This window comes from Myotis lucifugus, unplaced genomic scaffold, assembly GCF_000147115.1.
Source record: "Myotis lucifugus unplaced genomic scaffold, Myoluc2.0 scaffold_543, whole genome shotgun sequence".
NCBI lineage: Eukaryota > Metazoa > Chordata > Mammalia > Chiroptera > Vespertilionidae > Myotis > Myotis lucifugus.
The window spans coordinates 488,895-508,044 of record NW_005871591.1 but is presented as its reverse complement, the minus strand read 5'-3'; the positions used below and the strand labels follow the sequence as shown (position 1 = coordinate 508,044).

Genomic DNA, 19,150 nt, shown 5'->3' with positions numbered 1-19,150 from the left:
TGAATGTTACTGGATTTCTGATGGTCTCGAGGTCGCCTCTGTCAGGGAAAGCAGTCGGCCTAGGATGAGTCAAGGGCCTCGGTCTGTTAGCAGACCGCTAGAAAAGCGGAGGAGGAACAAAGCTAAAGTCCGCAGCCGCCCTGGTGATTTAGAACTGTTTTGCTAGGCAGACTCAGCCCCTGAGAGCCAGGCCATCAACGCCACCGTCGCCGCCCAGCTCCTGAACCCCCTGCTTGAGTCCATACCACTGCGAAAGGGCAGCGGCTTCTGGGATTTGCTGGGGGACACTCTGGCCGGGCCCCTGGGGAGACCCTAGGCAGAGCAGCTGGCTCACAGGAGGGGCTGACATCCCCTTCTAGTGCACTCCCTTGAAAGAGGCCTGGTTGCTGCTCTGCCACAAAGGGAACTGGTAGAAAGGCGAGAAAGCAGGGCCCTAAGGGTTAACAAAAGGGCACTCTCCCTGGACCTGGGAGCCATCAGGACTTTGAAATTCTCCAAGAGAGGAGGAGTCTGACTCAGAGACTGGCCGAAACCTCGTTGGGATAGGAGAACTGGAGGCTGCATATTGAACTTATAGACCGAAGTTTGATGGGCAGAGGTCCAAGCCCAGTTATATAGGGGTTAAGCTACCTGTGTACAGCAAAACAACTTTCTCCTGTGCCAGAATACATTTTAAGAAAATTGAATGCATAATAGACCAGTGAGCTGGGACAAGTAGAATAGGGAAACTGAGCAGAAATCCTATCTTCCCTAAACCAATGACACTTGGGAGTAAATGCTTTGCATTTGCCTCCCTAAACAAAGGTTAAATCGTTTATGTCAATCTGATTAGTGTCATTTGTTGTCCACACCCAGGGACAAATGAAGTTAGAAAATAAGCCTTATTTTGATTAGTTCTTTTATTCAGGAGGAGCCAACCCGGTCCCTCCATGCAACATGAATGATAAAATATATGTTAAGAAATTTTAAAATTGCTCAAACCTCGCTGCCTTGGGTCCAGTTCTGCGTGTGTAAGAAGGGACAGAGTAAAGTTTAGTAGCAGGAGTGAAGAGGCAGGCAGGGCAGAAGCAGGCCAGAAGAAGCTGGCAAGGCCATCCAAACCACCCAGCCGCTATTGGCCAGAGCCGCCTGAGGCAGACCTCCTCAGACTGGCAACAGCTGACTCTGACTAGGACAGACTGGGCTTTTTCCAACTGGGCCCCCATGAGCCAATGGTCAAAATGAAGATCGGGGGCCAGACTGTGAACTTTATGGTTGATACAGCGGCAGAGCACTGGGTAGTTACTCAGAAGGTAGCTCCCCTCTCAGGACAGGAAGTCACCGGGACCACAGCTGCAGACTGTTCTGCCACCCCCGCCGATGTCCGTTAGGCGGCCACCAGGTGGTTCATGAATTCCTATATTTACCAGTTGACCTGGTCCCTCTAATGGAAGCAGAAACCACTTTTGCCCCAGATGGCTCAGCACAGCCTTGCCTAGGTGAAGAGACCTCTCCAATGATCCTGTCCTTAGCAGTGCCAAGAGAGGAAGAATGGAGACTTTATACCAGCCGTGGGCAAACTACGGCCCGTTTGAAATGAATAAAACTAAAAAAAAAAAAAAAAAAGACCGTACCTTTTTATGTAATGATGTTTACTTTGAATTTATATTAGTTCACACAAACACTCCATCCATGCTTTTGTTCCGGCCCTCCGGTCCAGTTTAAGAACCCATTGTGGCCCTCGAGTCAAAAAGTTTGCCCACCCCTGCTTTATACCCTCCAGCCAAAGGCCTCCACATCTGTTCTTGTCAGGCCCCCATCAGGGGACTTGGGCAGTGTTCCTGTTATCTGCCAAAGTTCCCAAGACTGTAAAAGTACTGGTTCACTAAAAGGGTGTAAATGTGAATGTTTATTTAATGTTTATATGTCTACTTAGGTATAAATATTTGTTCATGTAAATATGGATGTCTACGAAAAAAAAATGTTTAATTTAAGGCTGAATGCTCTGACCGATAGCAAACGCCCAAGCGGCCGCTGGGGTTCTTTTCCCAAAGGGTGTTTGCTCCCCTGTCAGAGGTGGAATCGGCCCACCCAACAAAATTTCTGTCTGTTTGTTTACTAGAGACTTTGATTTGCTCTGATATTTCTGTGTTGAGTTAAAATTTTGGAATTCTGGAGTAGATTTAAAAATATTTATAAATAAATAGAACCCCTGGTTAGTTTTCTGGTGTATTCTGGAGCAACCTATTCAGTCTTGACAGTGTTATGCCCAGAGTTCGGGGTCCCCAATAATCCACGACCAGGGAGCCTTTTCCGATGCAAAAGCAAAGGGTCTTTTATTCAAGCCTGGGACTTGGTCCCCCTCCTGCCTCCATTACTGGATGCAAGAGAGAGCCCTGAGTTCCAAGAGAACAAAGAATTTATAGGGCTTGGGGTTGGGGGGTGGGGGCACACTCTGACCACTGATTTGGTCGATTCCGGTTGGTTGAGTGAGGGTCGGGGGCTAGTGACGCAAGGGCAGGGTGCAGTTAGGGTCTGGTTACACAAAGACAGGGGGGTGGCTAGCATACTCTTGGCCTTGGGCTAGTTTTCCCCACTTTCCCATTGACTGAGTTAAGGGCAGGCTGAGTAACTGATACATTCTGCGGCTTTTTCTTGGAAGAGGGATTAAGGACACAGCTATCAGTCCTGTTCTGTCCTTTCAACAGAGCCAATGGAACCAGTAACATCTAAGAAGACACCAGTTCTAGGAGCCACCGGACAAACTGCCTTTTTCCTTGGACATCAAAGAGGACTGTGGACCTCAGAAAGAACACGGTAACTCATTCATTTCTAGTCATGCCAGAATGCCTGTACCCCTTACTTGGACATGATCTCTTACAGAAATTACAAGCCACCCATAAGCTTGTTCGAGATGCCCTGCCAGTGCCACCTTGGACTCTGTACATCCTTTTCCAGCCTGGGGACTCGATATGGGTAAAGAAGTTCACGACCCCAGGACTCAACCCAACTTGAAAAGGACTATACCTGCAGAAAATTGTATAATAGACTCAGATGATGCCTGCATCTTCATAGACATGGCTTCAGAAAGACAAGGACGATTTTACCTTATATAGAAAGGTCAAAGAGTGGACTTTAGTCACCTCCCTAAAATGTTTGATTAGCCCTGCCATATCTCATGTTTAGTAGCGGAGTATTTGGCTGCCTGAAGCGGCCATGATGCCAATATTATGTTTCATTGTATTGATATGTTATATTGACCTTTGATTCTCTTGCAGGTTTGAATGTATGTTGGCTATCCTGGAAGGGGACTGTGTGGGGTGAACCCCAAGAGTAGAGAGTGTCTGGCTGCCAAGAGGGCAGCTGCCCAACTGGGCAGGGAAGAGTGCCCATCAGGTTTTGGTCTCTGTTGAAAGACAGCTGACAGTTGGCAGCCTGTATACTGTCGTGCAGGCCTGTGTGACCATGCCCATGTCAGAGGTGGCACAAAACCTCAACTGTAGAAAACTGGGAAAAGCCTGTTTGAAATAGAAAGTCTGAACATAGTTATGCATTTCTAAAGGACATAGAAAGAAGGTTTAAAGGCTAGTTTGAAAATGTGAAATTTAAAAAGGTTATGTATAAAATAAAAAGGAGAAAAGAAATATTAAAAAAAAATTTAATCAAATAGTACAGGCCAGTAAGTGGAGGCTGGCTAGAAGCAGGTATCTGGGATTTATTTATCTTCTATAATTGAAACTTTGTTGCCTTTAGTGGAGGCCACAGCCGGCCAGGGCAGGCGGGAAGCTTGGCTTCCTCCATCGCCGGGGCAACCAAGCCTCCTGCTTGCTCCAGTTCCGTGGCTGCCAGCCGCCATCTTGGTTGGGTTAATTTGCATATAGTCACTCTAATTGGCCGGTGGGTGTGACTTGGGGCGTAGTGAAGGTATGGTCAATTTGCATGTTTCTCTTTTATTAGATTTTAATTAATTAATTAATTTATTTTCATTGGTTTCAGAGAGGAAGGAAGAGGGAGAGAGAGATAGAAACATCCATGATGAGAGAGAATCATGGATCGGCTGCCTCCTGTAAGGCCCCCACTGGGGATCGAGCCCACAACCCGGGCATGTGCCCTTGACCGGAATCAAACCTGGGACCTTTCAGTTCGCAGGCCGACGCTCTATCCACTGAGCCAAACCAGCCAGGGCTGAACTTACTTTTTAAAAACAACAATTTTATTGAGGTATCATTTATGTATACAGCTGCATTTATATAAAGTGTCCAACTCAATGCATTTTGAAAGATGTGTCTACCCATGAAATATGACTGCATTCAAGATACATTTCCATCAATCCCAAAAGTCGCCCATGACCATCTTCCCACCATCCTTTGCTGCTCAGGGGACCACGGATCTGTTTCTGTCACTATGAATGGATTGACATTTTCTAACGTTTTTTATAAATGGAAACATACATTATGTACTCTTTCTTCCTGGTTTCTTTCACTGAGAATGATTGTTTTGAGATTCATTTATGTCACTTGTGTATCCATAGTTTGTTCTTTTTTACTGTTAAATAGGCTTCAATGGTGATAAGGAAGGGAGTGGGGTGTTTCCATTTTCTGGCTGCTATGGGTAAAGCGAGGTGGGGGATTGCTGGGTCACGCAGCAGGTGGGCAGTTACATTTATAAGAAACGGACAAGCTGTTTCCAAAGTGCTGGTAACATTTCAGTCGCACTAGTTGCCCATGAGAATTTGGTTGTTCCCCAGCCTCAACAACACTGGGGAGTGTCAGTTTTTTGTATGTATGTAGATGTATGTGCTGAAATATGTGTAACATAAAAGTTGCCACTTTAACCATTTTAAGTGTACAATTCAGTGGGATTAAGTACATTCATGATGTTGTGCAATTATCACCATATTATATTTTCAAAACTTTGCATATCTTCTTGGAGATATGTGTATTCAAGTCCTCTGCACATTTTTGCATTGGGTTGTTTTTCTTTTTATTGAATTCTAGAAGTTCTTTATGTATTCTGACTATTAAAGCCTTATCAGATGTTTAATTTGCAAAATTTTCCTCCCATTCTATTAGTTGTTTTTTCATTTTCCTGATAGTTTCCTTTGATACCCAAATTTTTAAAAAGTTTTGATGAAACCTAATTTACCTATTTTTTTCTTTTGTTGCTTGTGTTTGTGGTGTTCTATCTAAGAATCCATTGCCAAATGCATAGTCATGAAGATTTACCCTTATGTTTTCTAAGAGTTTTATGGGTTTACTGTAGTTCATACTTAGGTCTTCAATCCATTTAAAATAATTTTTTTCGTTAATCCTCACCTGAAGATATTTTTTTTTCCCATTGCTTTTTCAGAGGGATGGGAGGAAGGGAGAGGGAGAGTTAGAGACAGAAACATCGATGTGAGAGAGACATTGACTGGTTGCCCCACGTGCCCCAACTGGGACTGGGGAGCAAATCAAAACCCAGGTACATACCCTTGACTGGGAATCTAACTCAAGACCCTGTAGTGCCAGGCCGATGCTCTAACCACTGAGCTCACCAGCCAGGGTAGTCATTCATCCATTTAAAAAATATTTATTTTTATTGATTTCAGAGAGGAAGGGAATGGGAGAGATAGAAACATCAATGATGAGAGATAATCATTGATTGGCTGCTTCCTGCATGCCCCACACTGGGGATCCAGCCTGCAACCCAGGCATGTGCCCTGACTGGGAATTGAACCCTGGCCTCCTGATTCATAGGTCGATGCTCAAGCAGTAGGCCACAGCAGCCAGGCTCATGCATCCATTTTGCATTCATTTTTGTATATGGTATGAGGCAGGGGTCCAATTTCATTCTTTTGCACCATCATCAAAAATCGACCAGCCAAAGACAAATGAGCTTAACTGTGGACTCTCAATTCTATCCCTTTGGTCTATATGTCTATCTTGATGTTAGTGTCATACTCTTTTGATTACTGTAGCTTTGTAGTAAGGTTTGAGATGGAGAAATCTAAGTCCTCCATATATGGCTTTTTTTTTTTTCAAGACTATTTTGGCTATTTGGGTCCCCTTGCAATGCCATATAAATTTGATAATCAGTTTTTTCATTTCTGTAGAAAGTAAAAAAAGGGTGTTGGGATTTTGATAGGGACTGCTTCAATCTAGAGGTCTCTGAGGAGTACTGACATTTTAACAATACAGGGCGAGGCAAGAGTAGGTTTACAATTGTTCATATGGAAAGTAAGACAATAACTAATGAAAAGTAATACAAGAACAAAGTCTTGTGTTTTGAGTACTCATGACTGTTAACCTACATTTGCCCCACTGTGTATTGTCTTCCTATCCATAAACACAGGCTAGATTTCCATTCATTTAGATATACTTTAATTTTTCGCAGCAATTTTTGTAGCTTTTAGTGTACAAGTCTTCTCCTTGGTTAAATTTATTCTTTGAGAGTCTATTGTGAATGAAATTGCCTCAATTTCCCTTCCAGAATGTCAGTTGCTGTTTAGAAACACAACTGATTTTCGTGTGTTGATCTTGTACCCTACAACCTCGCTGAATTCATTTATTAGCTTTGGTAGCATTCTTGTAATTCTTTGGTATTATATACAGATGGTCTCTGACTTACGATGGTTAGATTTAGATGTTTTTGACTTTATGATGGCGTGAAAGTGACACCCCTTCAGGAGAAACTGTACTTCAAATTTTGAATTTGATCTTTTCTCAGGTTAGTGATATGCCCTACGATACTCCCTCCTGGTGCTGGGCAGGGGTGGCCAGCCACAGCTCCCGTTGACCACACGATCCCCAGGGTAAACAGCTGATGCAGTGCAGCGCTTTGCAACCAGGAGCCAGTTTTTAACACATGCAATGCCTCACTCTTTAGCCAGGGCACCAACTCTGTTCCATTAGATTGTCAAACAAAAAAATGACAGCAGCCAGCACAACAATAGCTGTCCAGGTGTGAATGCCTTGCATTGAACCATAAATATATAGATCATTTAATAAGAGTTGAATCTTATTGGACACATCACATAATAAGGCTGCGTCTGACTGGTTAATTCTTGGTACCAGAAATCCTTCTATACAAGTAGAGGCACCAGATTTTAAAAAAGGCCACTTTGGAGCAAAAAGCGTAATTACTATTATTATATGTATTTTTGTAAATCAATAAAAATTATACCCTTTTTTGTGTCAGATCGTCAAGAAATATGCTTTTTGGTGTGCTGCCGAATTTCAGTAATTACTTTATGTGCCGTGAGGTGAACAAGGTTGAAAATCGCTGCTGGAGGGCAGTGTCAAATGCATCTTCAACACACGATGGGTGTCTTGCCTCGTGAACCTGTGAGTCAGGGGGTAACGCTCTCCAGAACCAGGGGGAGAGATGTCCACGGGCTTGAACTCGGTGCCTGAACTCAGGGGTGTCTACCTTTTACTAGAATTCCTTAAGGAAGTTTTCAGCTCAGTAGCTTAGGACATGAAGCTCAATAATTCTCTTTGAAGTTGTTAGAATAGCAGACAGTACCAGACAGACCCCAGGTCACTAACTCTTTCTGAGGATGAGGCAACATGATACAATGGGCCCAGCACTGGATTTTGGAGTTACAAGACCTGGACTTGAGGGACTGTGTGCTCGCTGATTAAGCATCAGAGGAATAAACGTGAAAACTCTATCACGCTGCAGAAAGAAGGACACAGGGTGGGTTAACATGAACTGAGCCAATAGAAATGAACCCAAATATAATTACCTATGTCATGTGAATGGGAAGACAAAAATTCAGTCTCCCTATGGACTGGGAGTAAATGCCACAAAGCCAGCTTTAGCCGAACAGGTTAATAGCTAAAGGGCTTGTTCTGTCCCACCTTCTCTCTTTACCTCTCAGTTCCTACCCCTTTCCCCCATATCCTCCCTTCAAGTCCTCTCCGCATAATACACACATTCACAGCGTAAAGGAAACCTCCTGAGGACTCGGATTTTTAAATCTAAAGGAGTGGATTACTTATTTATTTATTTGAAAAGGAATGGATTTCTAGAGCAACTTCCAGCTACCATGCCAGGCAGACCGGGAGGGCCTTTGAGAGCAGGAGCCCTTAGGAGGGGACCTACTGGACTTCCCGAAACAGACCGCTGTCTCCTGTGGGGCCAGGCCAACTTCTGAAGGATTTTACTTTGAAGCAGTGTTTCCCAGCACCCCGGACCCAAAGAAACGCTCTGAGACACTTTGTTGGTGAAGATTTTAAATTACAAGCTTAACAGGTCACCCTCCAATACAGTTCTGAAGGAAGAGTAGTTACAAGCAGTTGTCCGAACTTTCACATGGCAGGAAAGATCACATCAGGGTAAAGCTGGGTGAGTTCTCACATGTGCGATCACAATGCTTTCACCACCAGATGGAATGACTCCACTTCATGCAATGAATGACTGTCACGTTTTAAGCGGGGCCCTACTGGTTCCAGTCGCGATTTTCATGCCCATTTTAAGTCAAGACATCACCACACTGAGCTCCTGAGCTCACCTCACCCTCCCCGGGAAGCCTGAGGACACACCTGGTTCCTCTGAGACTCCACTGGACCCCCGAGGACCCAGGTGTCACCTCAGTCCTCTCTGCTCAGCGTCAAGGTTTCCAGGAAACCTTCAGTGTGGAGTAGAGGCCCTGGCGCCTCCAGGCAAATGAGACACTCGGGGTACGTAGGACTTCCATAGCGACTCAAAGGGGAGAGCAGGAGGAAGTTTTGATTTATCTTCACATAAAACCGTCAGAAATCAGACTCATCAAATTCTCATAACTAGGAACCAAGAGGGAGAAACGGAAGAGGGTTGTCCATGACGGGGGCGCCCCTCATGGCAGACTTGGTGAATGTCTTTTATAGAACCATCTAACATAGTACCGTTGACATTTACATATTTTACATACAGTTTGAATACAAATTCTTAAAATTTATAATAGAACATTAAAATAACCTTCTAATAAAATCAGCCTTAAGTATAAGGAATCTAAATTTCAGTATCTTGTATACTTCTAAATAAATATCTTTGATCTATAATCCTTGAAAATATTAGTTTATGGTGACATGAGACAAGTCAAACAGTATTATGAGTGAAAATCAAACATCAATTTAAAAAGAAACAAGCCTAAAAACATGAGACACTGAATTTATAGGAAATCAAAATACTAAGTACACAGTAATTAAATATCTACATTGGGAAAACCGAATGCATGCTCAAAAACACACTTTCATCACATATAAAAAGCCCTTCAAAATTCACATAATCTAAATAAATAAGCAGAACATGAAGGGGTACTGTACCAGCCAGTAACAACTAGGAAGTAACTTCTCCCTTTTTCTTTCACGTGATTCTGACAGAAAAACATGAAGTAATGATCACTCGCTAAAAAACTATAATTCATGTTCTGTTTCTTTTAAAATGCTGCCTATGTTATAAAAAGCCACAGCAAGGCTTCGTAAATGATAGACCTCAGAAAAGGAAATGCCGCGTAACTGACAGATTTAAACAAAATTCAGACATTTGCTTATTTAAGACATGATTGACTTTCTGCTTAATGACCCCATAAAAGGACTAACTCGAGCCTGTGACATGAATGCACGTTCAAACCTCTGAACGCATGACCTGCTAACACTGAGTTGTACGGTGATTTAATTTCATTTGCCAAAGTATCTGTTTAACACAAGGCCAGAATGAAAACCTCTAGGGCAGGAACTGGTATCTCATTATCTTTGTATTTCAGTTCTTAGACTCAGAACCTAATAGGTGCTCAGTAAGCGTTTGCTGAATTGCGTCCAGCATTCATCATACTCCACGAGGCCTCGAATCCATGCTGAAACGGCCTGCCTGAGACTCAGAGGGAGCTCTTGAATGTTACCTCCAGGTCTGTAGTTAATTCCTGGCTTGTTAATCAATTGCTGCAGATCTGTCACAGCTCCTCCTTCCAGGGCCAACATCTCTACATCTCCTCGGTTCCACAGTGAAACCTGCTCTAAAGATTTGTGCCTGCACATCTATAGTCAAGTTAAAAGAATAAAGGTCATTTTTTTGTTATTTTGCGTTGGGTATTTGCTCATGATTAACTGAAACACATGCACGCACCCACGCAAACACGCATGTGCACCCAACCATTCCACAAACGGAGACCAGAACGTGTCAATGACGCGCAAAGCCTTGCTTACACAGCGCTCCAGGCCAACTGAAAAAAGACATGGACACATCGGTACCTCCTTTCGATCACACCCACACTTATTGCGTGATGGCTGGAAGCGACGTCTTTGGACCAACTAGTGGAAACCAAGTGTCATTAAGTGTCAGCTTGACAAGAAGCTAAGGACGCGTGGCTGCAACACTCCCGTTTAACGCAGCGCAGCAGCCCGCGGAGGCGGCCGCGAGGAGGCTGGCCAGGCCATTCCTGCCCCACGACGCGCAGGTTCCCTGGGCCGCCTGCTGAAGCTGCAGTTGCTGACGTCCGCGGCTCCTCACGGGGCGGGGCGCGGTACACAACCCCCCAAATCAGAGCCGCCTAGAGAGTGAGTTCCCCTGGGGCCCTCGCTGCTGCGCTAGGAGAGGCGGACCCAGTGCTTCAGCTCCGCCACGCCCCGCAGCAGCTTCGTGTAGTAGAAGTCCACGTTGTCGGCGAAGTCCGTGCACACGGGCGAGTCCAGGTCCCCGAAAGCGCAGTACAGGGCGGTTCCTCCCACGCTGAGCAGAACCGTGGCGACGCACAGCAAGACCAGCAAAATGCAGGAGCCACTCCCAGCTTCATCTGCAAACAGAACAGAGGGAGGTTCAGTGGCCCGAACGGAAAATCCGCGCGCCCACGGCCTTCTCCGATTAAGAGACAGGTGTTCCTAATAGTCCTCTCGGACAGAGGCACGGACGCCAAGCCAGGCGCCTCCGCTCTACAGGGCCCTGCTGATTAGTTGCCGTACAGGACACGCTCCTGTGCCTGTCCACGCTCCTGTGCCTGTCCACGCTCAGTGTGACAGCAGCTCCCCTGCACCATGAATGTGATCACTCCCATGAACAAAGAAGGAAAGCGAAAGGCAGTGCTTCTTTGATGTGCTCACAGCATTGTTTAGATACACATTATAGCCTCACTATTACAGTATCTTGGCGCTCGCATCATGGGACCACCTTAAAGCAACGTCAATTTGGCATTAAACAATAAAAAACGACTTTGGGAGGGATCACTCTCGCATCTTAATACTCAATTTCATTCTTATTGTTTAGTGGAATCGTGAAGTTCTAGCTAACACAGTGATTTCTTTGTATTTTGCTTAATAACTCGGCAGTTTAAAAAATATTTTTATTGATTTCAGAGAGGGACAGGGGAGAGAGACAGAAACATCAATGATGAGAGAGAATCATTGATTGGCTGCCTCCTGCACGCCCTCACTGACCGGAAATCAAACAGTGACCTCCTGGTTCCTGGGTCCATGCTCAACCACTGAGCCACGCAGGCCAGGCTGGCAGGTTGGATTTTAATGAAAATGCCCATGTCAGTCTTTCTATATTGAAGAAATATAGGCCATCTTCATGGCCTATATTCATTATTAAAGGAAAATTTAAAAATATTTAGAAAGGACTAAAAAGTTTTATAATCAGCATGATGGTGTATCATTGATGAGAGAGTATCATTGATCGACTGCCTCCTGCATGCCCCCTACTGGGAATCGAGCCCACAACCGGAGCATGTGCCTTGACCAGAATCAAACTCGGGATCCTTCAGTCCACAGGCTGACGCTCTATCCACTGAGCTAAACCAGCTAGGGCCATATTGGGACACTTTTGAGAGTGAAAAAGAATGTTAACTGAAGACAATGCTGGGACAACAGGTGTAGACCAGGCTGCCTCAGGTCATTTAGCCCAGCACATCACTTCCAGGAATTAGCCTACAAATCCGCACAGCACACTGTATCATATTTACAGGCATGTTTGTAACAACAAAAAGTTGAGGAGAGCCTAATCGTTTCAGTTACAATGGAGCAGTTAAAGTATGGAACATTCATATAATGGAATACTATGCAATTGTATGAAGTAAATTAATATGTTCTTTCATAGGAAGATGTCCAAGATCAATAAATTAAGTGACATAATAGTACATAATGAACCCACCTGTGTTAAAAAAAAAAAGGCACACATGTCAGTGTATATAGCACATTTGCAGATGCATATAGGGAATGTGTCTCAAAAGGATAATAAGAAACTTCAATCAATACTCGGGGGAAACCAATGAAAAAAGAACTTATACTCTTCATTACTGTCTGAGTTTTCTCATCATTAGCAAATTATATTGAGAGGGCTTTACAGTCATATGTGGATATATTATTTCCTGTGAAAATTCAAATACCTAAGTCTAAGAGACCCTCCCTTTCTCTCTTACCCAATCACACCCCTGTCCCAGAGGCGAACACTGGTGATTTTGGTGTGTATCCTTCCAGATCAAACACAGAGGGTTTCAGGATTTTTACATAAATAGGATTATGTTATCATATTGTTCTGTGATTTACAAATTTATAGTTTAATAGATTTTAGTAGTTAAATAGATTTAATAGTTTATATGTATACTAGAGGCCCAGTGCACGAAATTTGTGCAAGGGTAGGGTTCCTAGGCCTGGCTGGCGATCAGGGCTGATCTGCAGGGCAACCGGCGGGGTCACCAGGGGGCCCCCACTGGCACCTGCTTTGGTTGGCCTGGCGCTGCCTGCTCGCCAGCCCCGCCCCCCCGCTGCCACTGCTGGTCGGGGCCTGTGGGCTGGAGGCAGCTCCTGTGTTGAGTCTCTGCCCCCTGATGGTCAGTGCACGTCATAGTGATGGGTTATTCCACCATTTGGTTGATTTGCATATTAGGGTTTTATATAGATAGCAGATATGCAAATACATTTTATACAAATACAGATCATATCAGTCTTGTGTGTGTGTGTTTTGTCAGGTCAGTATTTTTACCATCTTTTCTTCTTTTGGCATGAATCCCTACTATCACCTTATCTATGTTAATAATCTATGTATCTTTCCATATTTTCCTTCCTAGTCATATAAATAGTTTACCTATAAACATGTATTTGCTTTATCTATATGTGTTGAAACACTGTGTAGAGGCACACGTAGCTACTGAGCACAGGCGAAGTGACCTGTTCTAAGATGAGAGGGCCAGTAAGTGAAACGGGAATGTGAGCTCTGAACCCAGGGTTCCTCTGGTGAGCGGGACCACTCAGGGCCCATGAGAGCAAACGAGAATTACGCATTTTATCTGGAGGAGAAAGTGAGAGTTACGAGCAAGGTGCAGAGCTAAAATGAGGGGTGGGAACAGATTATTTCCAAGGCTCCTAATTGTAGAAATCTAGAAACCTCCATCACTTTATGCCATACTTAGCAAGTATATCTACATGTGCACACTGTTATTTTATAAACAGGAGAAGCATACACACAGGTTTTTGGCTATCTTTCCACTCACTCTTATTTGCCTTAGGGAAACCCTAGCAACTACCTAGTTACTAGTGGCCCAGGAGGAAAGTCCAACAATAGCACAGTGTTAAACTGCTGCCCTTAAGAGACACTTCCTTCTATGGAGTCAAGAAATCACCGAAGAGAATAAACTTGTAATCCAGAAACGTTTCCCACACACATGAGATAGGACAAGTAACTGCTGCTGAAAAGCGGACAGAAATAGCAGACTCACTAAAACCCAACGAAACCCTAAACAAGGAAATGGAAATGAGCTCTGAACGTCGAGCACTGCCTGGGGGGTCGGGAGGCCAGGAGTTGAATTTTGCAATCGGTTCACTGATTTGAGCAAACACAATGCCTAGGAATTGTTTAAGAACCGATGACAGCTCAGTTCTCTGCTTCTTTCTACAGTGGTTCTCAACCTTCTGGCCCTTTAAATACAGTTCCTCATGTTGTGACCCAACCATAACATTATTTTCGTTGCTACTTCATCACTGTCATGTTGCTACTGTTATGAATCGTCATGTAAATATCTGATATGCAGGATGGTCTTAGGCGACCCCTGTGAAAGGGTCGTTCGACCGCCAAAGGGGTCGCGACCCACAGGTTGAGAACTGCTGTTCTAGAAGATAAAACAACCGCGCCCACATTTCCTTTTACAAATCCCGTCACCTTCCATCGGGCACTGACTCACTCTCGGCAAACACTGGGAGGGCCCTGTGTCAGGCTCAGGGCTGAGCGGTACCCACCCTGGTCCAGGTTATCGTCTATCTCCTGGAACCGCACCCTCCGCTTGGGCGGCTTCTGCTGCATCTGGGCAGGGTGGTCGCCCACGGCGTCGTTCCTCTTCTTTAATATGGAGACCAGTCCCGAAGCAGGAACAACCTGGCAGGGGAGACAGGAACCACCTGTTAAATCCGGGTGGGAAACATCCATGGCATTTTACATGTGACGGTAACAAGGCTGATTCAATTCAATGGGCATTTGAATTTCCGTTATGGATTTAAAATCACAGTTCATCGTCAAAATCGAACAGAATATGTCCGGTTCTACGCCGAAGACGGCCAAGCACGTCTGACTCGGCTTCTCTGAAGCTGCGAACTGGCTCAGGGCCAGGCAGCACAGGGCAGCGGGCTGAGGCCAGCCCAGGCCCCTTCACCTGGCCTCGGAGCTCCCCCTCCCTGCTCAGTACCCTGGAAAATGGTCACTCACGAGCCCTCGTTGCTTAGTCATTGGTGCTGGGTTTTGCTTTATAACAGAGGCTGAGAATCTACCACTGCTTTCTTCGTTCGTCGGTAATTTCCAAGAAATAAACACATGAGACCTAAGATGTATTCGATACCCACTTTCAACATCACAATGAGTGCTGCCCTCCTTTCCTCTGGGAAATGACGCATTTGCTAAGGAATGCTCGATGCTCAGTGTATTCCAAAGATTCTCTTCCAGACTCCCTCAGGGCCAGCTACTCGGGGCTTGTTACTTGGTAGTGTGCACAGGATGGCAAACCATGGCCAGTCGGCCAAAGGTCCTCCGCCTATTTGAATGCAATGAAAGTCAATTGGGACACAGCCCGTTCACCTACAGCTGCTTCTGGGCCACCATGGCAGAACTGAATAGTTGCAACAGACCCCAAAGTCTAAAAGAGTTACTATTTGACCCTTCAAAAAAGGCTGCTGTCTAGCATCTCCCACCAGCCCCGTTCCCTGTTTCCTCTGGTTTGCACTTGGGATTCCTCTCTCCTGCCTCCACCCAACCCCTTACTTGGGAACAAAGACAAAAACCAAAACCTTCGCCATTTAGGAGTGACAAGGCTCTGAAGTTCAGGGAGGATGAGGAAGGATCCTTGGTGGAGCCAGGCCGGGAAGCAGGAGGCCTTGTCAAGGTCCCCTACGCAGCAGGCTGGTTCACAGAGTGATCCGATGCCTGCCAGCCGCCTGCCTGGGCAGCCGTGGGTGATGGCATAGGTGGGCATTGTGGGCCTAACACTGCAGAGGTCAGCGGCTGCTGGCATCAGGTCACTGTGAGTGAGGACTGCAAGCTTGTCATGTCATTTAGCTGATCGATGGCATAACACACTGATATGAGCTCCCGTTCCAGCCCGATAATGTGCTAGGCATACATATTACAGATTCTATCAGTTCTTTTTATAACTCAAGGCTTTTAGGGCCAAACAACTCATTACAGTCCTCTACGGGGCTTTCCTGAACGCGGGCCCACAGAATCCATTATCTCAACAACAACAAAATCGATGTTAGCAATTTGTTCTTTTTACAGGAAATGTGTATTTCAGATGACGTCTTTGTGAGAAAACCAAAGGACTTTGGTGACATTAACATGGTAAGTACAAATATGCGAGCGGCAGCCTTTCCAATCTCGCTTTAGAAAGCAACGCTAAGAGCCCCTGCAAACACAGAAAAGTGGTTTGACCAGCTCCCGCGGAAACGGAGAGGGAAGCAAGTCCTAATGGCTTCCTTCAGAGCAAGAGGAGAACGGAAATTAACTCAGTGAGTGCATCACTACTGCCGATGACGTTTCTGCTTTTAGTAAATGTAAAAAGAATGCGGTTTTCATAGACTATTTTCTCCACAAAATAAAGCCGTACATTTACCAACAGTGACTGCACATTCCACAGGCGTTTTCTTTTTTTTTTTTTAACATTCCTAAGTCATATTAGCCCATTACGAACAGCCTCAGTGCCAGTAATCTCACTGCAGGAGCACATGTGAAGTTTCCATTATACTTCTGCACTGAAAGGACCCCGTGAGTCCTCTGCCTGGTCCTTTAGAAATGGGCTGTAGCCTTAGCTGGTTTGGCTCAGTGGATAGAGCGTCGGCCTGCAGACTGAAGGGTCCTAGGTTCGATTCCGGTCAAGGGCACATGCCCAGGTTGCCGGTTCTATCCCCAGTGTGAGGCATGCAGGAGGCAGTTGATTAATGATTCTCTCTCATCATTGATGTTTCTATCTCTCTCTCCCTCTACCTTTCTCTGTAAAATCAATAAAAATAAAAATTAAGCTATAATTTAGTGAAACTATATGTCACATAAAGACATTTATATAATATGTCACATGTAATCCTTATGACTCTAATGCAGCATTAGCAGCCCCCTCTGCAGGTGAAGAAGCCAAGCTTAGAGAGCCTAGATGACATGCTTCAACTTGTTGCAGCAGCGACTGGCAGAGTTTGAACCAAACTCAAGATGAAACCTCCTGCCATCTTCCTAATGTGAAGAAGATCTTACTTTTAGTGACTATTAGAACTTTGCTTATTCTGTCTGACCTACTGCTCAGCATGATACACACTCTCAAGATGCATCCATGTTGTCACAGATGGCAGTATTTCTTTTGTGTCATAAAAGGCCAAGAATCATATTATTTAGCTCATCTGTGGGTTATTCACAGAAAGCAACAAAGGAATGAACAGAACAAACAAAAACTCATTGAAGGAGAAAACAGTATGGTGGTTACCAAAGGGGAAGAGGACGAGGCAGAGGTAGTAGGTGCTCAATAAATACGCTGAGTAAATGAATACATACACAGATAAGCAATTTACATACAGACAAATAGCTTTTCCCCTTCAAGTTATTTATTTTTCAAAGTGAACTCAGTAAAAGATTTTTTAAAAAAAGTCTTACTGTGTAGAGGTGGCTGTTATTTAGTCTGTAAAGTATGCTTTGTTGAGAACACAAAAAAGTATTCAACAGGATCCTCCCCTTCTGCAATTTAGTGCAGACTCTGTGTGTGTGTGTGTGTGTTCTATAACAAGAAAAGGTTACAGCTAGGACTTTAGGAGGAATGGTGCTGAAGCCACTCCCTTGTTTGAAGTTCAGAGGCGTAGTGCGAAGAGAATAAACATTATGGACTTCAGTGATCAGGGAATGATGGCAGCCGTTAGCATTTACTGAGAACTGATCATGAGCCGGCACTGGGCTTGGCCCTCTACCTGCTGAAAAGGCACGACCTAGATCTTGAGCGTTGGGAGGAAGTAAACGTATGAAAGGAGTTCACATCCCAGAGCAGAGCGACACAGAGGTAAAGGTCAGAGGTGACAGCACGCCAGGCATCCTGGGAGGCTATTATATAGGATCATCTAACTACATTCCATGCTGCGAATATAGAAGCACGATGAGACGATCCATAGAAGGCAGATGTGTTTCGAGATCTCTTTTGTATCTCGAGCCGTGCTGAACACACTTTTTCCTTCAGTTGAAAGGCATGGAGGGAAGAGACTTTCAAGACAAACAATAGCGTAGTGAGGAAGTTCAATCTTACCAAGTGTTGGTGTCCGGGACCCTCGGGGGTGCTGCTTCATCTGCAGTGTTTTATGAAGCTTGAATCCGCTAGACAAGGTGTGGAAGCTTTTTCTTTTCACGCTTCAACTAAGTCTTTTTCATTCACTCTTATTGCCTTTCTTGGCCCTGGGGCCATCAGCGGGAGACACCAGGTTTATTTTTTTTTAATATATATTTTATTGATTTTTAACAGAGAAGAAGGGAGAGGGATAGAGAGTTAGAAACATCGATGAGAGAGATCGATCAGCTGCTCCTGCACCACTCCCACTGGGGGATGTGCCCGCAACCAAGGTACATGCCCCTTGACCAGAATCGAACCCGGGACCCTTCAGTCCGCAGGCCGACGCTCTATCCACTGAGCCAAACCGGTTCGGCGAGACCCCAGGTTTACACAGAGCTAAGAGAAGACCATTGCGGGGAGAAGATGACAGGAGTATGGGAAAGTTTAGGCAGCTGCTGCACAAGTCCAGGAAGAGGCAGGAAAGATGTAAATGAACACAAGGTTAAAGTGGAAAAGAAAAGGAGCTGGGCCAGAGAATGCCAACCCAGAGGAGCACCCGTGAACCAGAGCAGGTAGAGGGCGGCTGAGAAAGAGGCCAAGAGGAGGCATCTGCACGAGGAAGGGACAGGCAGTCTGTGGGTTACACCTGGGGCGCTGTGACACTCACATAAGTCCCGGGTCCACTGTCTCCTGTGAACCCTCCCTGTTACTGGAGGACCGCCTTTCCTGCTGTCAGGGAGCCGGACTCCCGCCCCTCGAAAGGGCCTTTCTTGGCAGGACAGCCGGGAGGACTGTGCCTGAGACCTTCCTTTGTCTGAGGTCCACAGAACAGGCACCCACACGATTTCATGAACTCTACTGCTTAGTCCCAGCCCCCACCTTAAGGGCATCTCACGGTGACTAGTCTTAACGCCACTTAACTTCCCTGACCCCCGTGATCTATACTCCACAGAAGTGACCCTATTTCGATGGCTTCTTTAAGACAAAACTAACAGCAGCTCTGGGCTGTCATCTTTCTCCCCAACAGAAAGTTTCAGGGTATGTCTTCCCCTATTTTGTGTTCTGTGAAACAGGTAGACTTGGGATATCTAAGTAAATGTCAATTTAGACGGAAGGTGGGGAACATATTTTGCCCTCTTTCAGATTAAAAGCTGTCTGTCCTAGGCAGTTTGGCTCCTCCCCCCACCTGCCTCCCGCACCTGCCCCCAGTACCTCCCCCGACTGCCCCAGCACCTCCTCCCACAGCTCCCCAGCACCTGCCCCCACTGCCCCAGCATCTCCCCCCACTTCCCCCAGCATTGCTCCCCCCTGCACCTGCCCCCACTGCCCCAGCACCTGCCCTCACTGCCCCCAGCACCTGCCGCACGAAGAGCCTTAGGAAGATCTTTTCTTTTTCCTGAATATTTAAAATCAAAAAAGGAGAATGGCATCTTGACCCTC

The 19,150-nt window shown here is 45.4% G+C and overlaps 1 protein-coding gene across 1 annotated transcript in view; it reads right to left on the bottom strand.

Annotated features, from left to right (window-relative positions):
• Nucleotides 1-8,181: 8,181 nt before the first annotated feature.
• Nucleotides 8,182-19,150, bottom strand: part of CNST (consortin, connexin sorting protein) — a 73,289-nt gene continuing 62,320 nt past the window's right edge. The window contains exons 11-12 of the mRNA XM_014446500.2: nucleotides 14,169-14,304; nucleotides 8,182-10,735 (exon numbers count right to left, since the gene is read on the bottom strand). Of these exons, the coding sequence (XP_014301986.1) occupies nucleotides 10,530-10,735; nucleotides 14,169-14,304 (342 nt within the window). The 3' untranslated portion in view covers nucleotides 8,182-10,529. The remainder of the gene's footprint in view (nucleotides 10,736-14,168; nucleotides 14,305-19,150) is intronic.